Source organism: Tyto alba, unplaced genomic scaffold, assembly GCF_018691265.1.
Source record: "Tyto alba isolate M040663 unplaced genomic scaffold, T.alba_DEE_v4.0 Super-Scaffold_33, whole genome shotgun sequence".
NCBI classification, from domain to species: Eukaryota; Metazoa; Chordata; class Aves; order Strigiformes; family Tytonidae; genus Tyto; species Tyto alba.
In genome coordinates this window covers 17,064,539-17,070,538 of record NW_024881308.1, presented here as the reverse complement: position 1 = coordinate 17,070,538, position 6,000 = coordinate 17,064,539, and the positions used below count along the sequence as shown (strand labels likewise).

Genomic DNA, 6,000 nt, shown 5'->3' with positions numbered 1-6,000 from the left:
CTGGCCGGGTGTCGCAGGGACGTCGCGCCCTGGGGACGGCTGCCCGCGGCTCAGCGACCCCCCCAGACCCCAGCACTGCCCTCACGTCGGGGCGCAGGACGCAGCCCCTCCCCAGAGCATCCCCGGGGCTGCGGGGGCTCACGGGTGCTTTCCTAGCCCAAACAGCCTTCCAACCTCTCCCTCCACTTTAAAAGGCTTTATCGGGGTGCGCCCAGACCGGCAGCACAGGCAGCAGCGGGTCAGCTGTGGCCACCAGCCCTCCCCTCCCCCCCCCATCCCCACATACCCTCGCTGGCCCCCCCCCACTTTGTTCTGAGCCCCCCCAGGATCTCACGCTGCCAGGAGTGTCCCCCGGGGCCAGCCCGGCACAGCCGGGAGCACCCCAACTCGGAGTGAGCTGCGTGTGGCACTGGGGTGGACAGGGTGCCCCAGCCCAGCAGCAGCGTGGTGCCTGCTGAGCAGCACCCCTCCCAACTCCCCCCCCACTGCAGCAGCCCCCCCCCCCCTCAGCACGGCCTTTCCCCAGGGAAGAATCTGCTCCACTCCCAGCCCCGGCATTTAATTGCAATCTGCAGAAATTATAGCACATGGCGTTGCCATCCGGGGGCTCCCCCGCTGCCACGGCTGCCCCGTGACGCCGTCAGCCCTGCCGAGAGTTGCCAGGGCGGTGCAGACCCCCTGTCCCCTCCCACGGTGACAACAGGGGGGACAACGTCCCCCCTCCCAGGCACTGGGGCAGAGCTAGGCAATGTGGGCTGGGAGGTGCAGCACCGCGTCGGTGAGAGGGGAAGGGACGGCTGGGTTTCAGCATTCCCTCACAGGTAGTTGTCCTCTTCCTCCTCCTCCTCCTCCTCTTCCTCGTCCCGCGCCAGCGCCTCGATGTCGTGGGTGATGTCCGTGATCATGCGGTTGAAGGACTCGGACTCGGAGCGCAGGGACCAGCTGTCGTAGCTGCGCACGGCTGAGGCCGAGGTGTTGCTCATGCTGCGCTTGATGCGGCCGAAGCTGTCGGTGAGGATCCCGCCCTCCCGGATCCCGATGCTCTCCAGGAAGGTCTCGAAGTACCCGATGTCTTGGTCGGGGATGAAGGGCCTCATTCCTGCCACGGGCACCGTGAGGCTCGGGGGGACCCTTCCCGGGGGGGAGCAGCTCATCCCATCCCCAGCGAGCAGAGGGGTCCCAAACCCCTCGGAGCACACCCGGCACCCCCATCCCCAAGGGGTGCGCGGACATCCCCGGGGTGACGCTCACCCAGGAGGAGGAATTTCCTGCGGTCCCCGTAGAGGCGCAGGAGCTCGGCGCAGTACTCCCGCACCGGCGTGCCCAGGCGGTACTCGCGGAGCAGGACGGCGAACTGCTGGATCTCCTGCGGCGACAGCTTGTTGCGCAGCTGCAGTGACACAGGGACAAGGTGGGCTTGGGGGCACCAGCACCACACAGCCCCGGCCCCCCTACTGTCTTCTCTCTGGCGTGGGGGGCTCAGACCTGCCCACTGCCCCCCCTCCCAAGCTGCCAGTGCCAAACAGGGCCCTGTCCCTGTCCCCGCACCGTCACCATGTAGTCCTGCAGCTGCTCCAGCCCCGCGCCGCTCTGGTCGCTGCCGCTGCAGGCGGTGGCCAGGCTGTGGTGGGACCGGTGGAAGGAGGGCGAGGAGGTGCCGCTGTAATACGCTTCGAAGGTCTCGTGGGAGCCGTTGCTGCAGAGTTGGGGTGGGGGGTCAGCGGGTCCCGGTGCCCCTCGTGTGCCCGGCTGCCTCCCCCCCCCCCCCCACACACACCCCAGCACCCACCATCGGGCAGGGCTGGGGCGTCTCTGCAGCTGGGACAAGCACCCACCCGGGGGTGGGGGCACCCACCTTGGGGCAGGGGCACCCCGGGGGAACCCAGACTCACCAGGAGCTGCAGCAGCTGAAGTCGGCATCGTAGCCGTACGTCCCGTCGGTGCGGCAGCTCTCACCTGGGGAGGGAGAACCGAGGTCTCAGCCTGCGCCCGAGCCCCCGCCATGCCCGGGTGTCACCCCGCGCCGTGTCCCTGCCCACGGCCACTCACTCCTGCTGGCGAGCCACGGCCGCGTGGGCGTGGAGGTGTAGTGGTACCCGGCGCGGTCCACGCACTCGATGCTCTGGTCCCCGTAGATGATCTGGAAGACCTGGCAGATGAGCGCGCAGGACTCCTCGGCGGCATCCTGCAAGCGGGAGGGAGCGCGAGCGGGCGGGAGGGTGGGTGGGTGGGTGCCGGCGGGCACCCGTGTGCCGGCGGCTGGGCACCCACGGGGGCCGCTCACCCTGTTGGGCACGGCGAGGATGATGAGGTTGGAGTAGGCGTCGGGGCAGGGCTCCTGGGGGTCCAGGGGGTTGCTGCCGGCGTGCCGCCGCTCCCAGCTGCCGAAGCCGGTGCCGCGCTCCCAGCTGCCGCCCGCCGTACCCGCCCGCCGCCGTTCCCAGCTCCCCGAGGGCCGCCCGCGCTGCCGCCGTTCCCAGCTGCCGCCCCGTCGACGCTCCAGGCTGCCGCCCCGCCGCCCCTCCTGCCCACCCCGGGCCGCCCGCCAGTCCAGGCTGCAGATGGTGTGCCGCCGCTCCATCGGGCCCCCCAACCGCCCGCTCTCCGGCCACGAACCCCCCGGACGCTTCTCGGCGGGGAAAAACTCCGGCACACCGGCCGGGGACGCTTCGGGGTGCGCTCCGGCGGGGACCGGGTCCACTCCCAGGCCTGGGGCAGCGAGGGGGGAGACTGGGCATCAAGACTTGGGGGGGGGGGGGGCGCTGCCCAACCTGCCCGGCCCCCCCAGACCCTGCCCTGGCTGCCCTGTCCCACCGGCCAGGCAGGATGCAGAGGGATGGGGGGTGGTAGGGTGGGGGATCCCCGGTGGGCTGGGGGACAGTGGGGCTGGGGCAGGGGGATTAGGGGACAGCTCCGCGGGCAGGCTGGAGCTCAGCCCCCCGCTCCCCGGGGACTGTGCCTGCGGCTGGCAGCTGAGCTCAAGTTTGCTGATCAAAGCGCCAGAGCCCCTCGGGGGCTCCAGAGAGGACGGGGGGTGCCACGGGGGTCACTTACATCCTCCTCTCCTCCTGCCATTAAGGGCAATTGGGGCTGGTAGCGCAGCTGGGACCCGCCTGTTGGGGCGGTGGGCACCCCCAGGCAGTTCCCCCCTCCAGCCCCAGGGCAGCAGACCCCCACCGAGCTTGGGCGGGGGGCAACACAGGTTTTTGTGCTCAGCCCCTGCTGCCACCCCGTCCGGACCCAGCACCTCCCCATCACCCCCCCACCCCCCCCAGGCTCCATCCCCTCGTGCCCCCGGGGGACGCGGGGCGCTCGGGGGCCAGCCGTGCCGTGACCAGTGGCCCCGGCCGGCCCCCCGCACCGGTTTTGAGGATGAGGAGGTGCAGGGCGTCGTCGCGCAGGTAGGACGCGGCGGCGATCTCGTGGGTGGGGATGCGCAGGATCAGCTCCTCGTTGTCGCGCCAGGTGAGCAGGAGGCAGCGCGCGGAGAGGCTGAGGATGCTGTCCTGCTCCGGCGTCGTCTGCAGCGGCAGCTCCTTCAGCCGCTGCGGGGACAGAGCGGGTGACAGGGGCGTGGGGCACCCAGCAGCGTGGGGCACCCGGCGCCCACCCTCTGGGCAGCGCTGGGGGGGGGGCACCCCGAGGGAGGAGTGGGGACCCCTCTTACCCTGGCCGTGTCCAACAGTTGCAGCACCTCATCCCGGCTGGAGGGATTCAGGGAGGCTGTCACCCATGTCAGGTGGCCTAAAAACTGAAGGGGGGGGGGGTCACCCACAAAACCCAGGGCAGCTTGGGGGGGCTGGGGCCAGGGGGATGGGGCACGCATCCTCCCCACCCCATGGCCCAGAGCCTCCCCCGGAGCACCCACGTCCCCAAGGGGAGGATGTATCTGCCTGGGGTGCAGGGAGGTCCTGCAATGGGGGCGTCCTCCCTGCACCCCCAGCCCTCCCTCCCCCTCCTTGGGTGTTTGCCTGAGCAAGGAGGGGACCAGGACCCCCCCCCAGCCACTGCAGGTGGTGGCTCTCAGCGTGGTACGGTGGCCTCACATCCCACCCCCAGAGGAGGCAGGGACCCTGGGCAACCCTGGGGACCACCCCCCCCGCCCCCCCTTACCTTCACCTCCTTCTCCACGTAGTCGTGCAGCAGGATCTGGGGGTCGATCAGGTAGTCGGGGGGGTAGAGGGGCACCGAGTGCAGCGGCCGCCGGTAGACGCTGCTGCGGGGTGCCGGCCTCCGGGCCGCCTTGGGGAAAACCAGCCGCTTGATGGGCGACACGAAGCCCTGGCAGGGAGAACGGGCACGGGGACGTGTCAGCACCGGGCACCCGACCCCAGCACCCACGGAGGCACTGGGCACCCGACCCCAGCACCCAGGGAGGCACCGGGCACCTGACCCCAGCACCCACGGAGGCACCGGGCACTCGACCCCAGCACCCAGGGAGGCACCGGGCACCTGACCCCAGCACCCAGGGAGGCACCGGGCACCTGACCCCAGCACCCACGGAGGCACCGGGCACCCGACCCCAGCACCCAGGGAGGCACCGGGCACCCAACCCCAGCACCCACGGAGGCACTGGGCACCCGACCCCAGCACCCACGGAGGCACCGGGCACTCGACCCCAGCACCCAGGGAGGCACCGGGCACTCGACCCCAGCACCCAGGGAGGCACTGGGCACCCGACCCCAGCACCCACGGAGGCACCGGGCACCCGACCCCAGCACCCAGGGAGGCACTGGGCACCCGACCCCAGCACCCAGGGAGGCACCGGGCACCTGACCCCAGCACCCACGGAGGCACCGGGCACTCGACCCCAGCACCCACGGAGGCACCGGGCACCTGACCCCAGCACCCACGGAGGCACCGGGCACCCGACCCCAGCACCCACGGAGACACCGGGCACCTGACCCCAGCACCCACGGAGGCACCGGGCACCTCTCTGCTCGCTGACCCCAAATTTGCACCGTTTGGGGACCCCACCTCTCTCTGCCGTGCTGTGGGAGGGGGCCCCAGGCCCCTTGTCCCAATGTCCCCGTGCGTTTCGCTGACTCCCACCCTCCTGCCAGTGCTCCCCCCCCCACCCGGGACACCAGCCCCAAGCCCACGCACCTTCTTCCCCTTCTTGGTCTCGCAGTCCATGGTGGGGCCGTGGTGCTGCCTCCCGGCACGGCCGCCCCCACCGCCCCGCTCGGCGCCGCGGTGTTTTCCTGTGTCGGAAACTCCACCAGCACAGCTGGGATGCGAGTTCCTGCCTCTGCTCGGGGGGGGGTGCTGGGACTGGGCTGGGCTGGGACTGGAACTAGGATTAGAACTGGGGTTGAGACTAGGAGTGGGGCTGGTACTTGGGCAGAAGCAGGGGCTGAAGTAGGCTGGGATGGGACTGGAGCAGGGGCTGGGCCTAGGACTGGTGCTGGGGCTGAACTGGAGCTAGGACTGGGACTGGGGCTGGGGGTGACATCTAGACTGGGGCTGAGCTGGGACCGGGACAGAAGCAGGGGCTGAAATAGGCTGGGATGGGGTCAGAGCTGGGGCTGGGACTGGGACTGGGGCCAGAACTGGGGCTGGGACTGGGGATGCCCGCAGGACCCAGCTCCAGAGCAGCCCTTGCCCCCCGCTGCCACGGGGCTCCCCGCCGGGCCTGGGGCCGGTCCCACTGCCCTGTGACCCCCCCGTCAGCCCCGTCCCCGTGGGGCAGCACAGGGGGCTCCCACCCTCGCTGCCCCCCGTCCTGCCCTCCCCGCACAGGGCCCTGGCACGGGGAACGGCACCAGCAGCACCCCGCGCAGCTGCACCCACACCCTGTCCCCATGGCCGCCCGTGGGGCCCGAGCCCCCCGTGGGTCTGGGGGTGGCCGGGGATCCCGCTGGCAGGGAGGAGGTCGGCCTGGCAGCCGGCCTTGTCCGGCGGTTTCCTCCCACGCCGCATCCTGCCCGCACACCCCTTCCCTGCCGGCCACCACAGCGGGGCCAGCACCGGCCAGGGCCACCGACAGACACTGGCCAG

At 71.5% G+C, this 6,000-nt stretch overlaps 1 protein-coding gene across 2 annotated transcripts; it reads right to left on the bottom strand.

The window, feature by feature from the left end:
• Positions 1 to 543: 543 nt before the first annotated feature.
• On the bottom strand, positions 544 to 5,244 carry CCM2L (CCM2 like scaffold protein). Of its 2 annotated transcripts, none has more exons than XM_042800965.1 (10): positions 5,107 to 5,244; positions 4,114 to 4,281; positions 3,668 to 3,751; positions 3,362 to 3,545; positions 2,285 to 2,709; positions 2,050 to 2,185; positions 1,893 to 1,956; positions 1,549 to 1,696; positions 1,252 to 1,390; positions 544 to 1,099 (listed from the first exon to the last, which is right to left on the bottom strand). In XM_042800965.1, the coding sequence occupies exons 1-10, from the start codon at positions 5,134 to 5,136 to the stop codon at positions 816 to 818; spliced, it is 1,662 nt and encodes a 553-aa protein (XP_042656899.1). In that variant the 5' UTR covers positions 5,137 to 5,244; the 3' UTR covers positions 544 to 815. The 2 variants fall into 2 exon arrangements, with proteins under 2 accessions (XP_042656899.1, XP_042656900.1); XM_042800966.1 differs by having other exon boundaries at positions 2,050 to 2,140.
• Between the last annotated feature and the right edge of the window lie 756 nt (positions 5,245 to 6,000).

Bases quoted from the DNA above. Each gene is read 5' to 3' on its own strand.
- CCM2L (XM_042800965.1), bottom strand. From the start codon at position 5,136: ATGGACTGCGAGACCAAGAAGGGGAAGAAG. The intron at 2,186-2,284 runs GTGAGCGGCCCC...TCCCGCTTGCAG, and splicing joins TCCTCGCCGTGCCCAACAGG to GATGCCGCCGAGGAGTCCTG. The intron at 1,391-1,548 runs GTGCGGGGACAG...GTGTCACTGCAG, and splicing joins TGCAGGACTACATGGTGACG to CTGCGCAACAAGCTGTCGCC.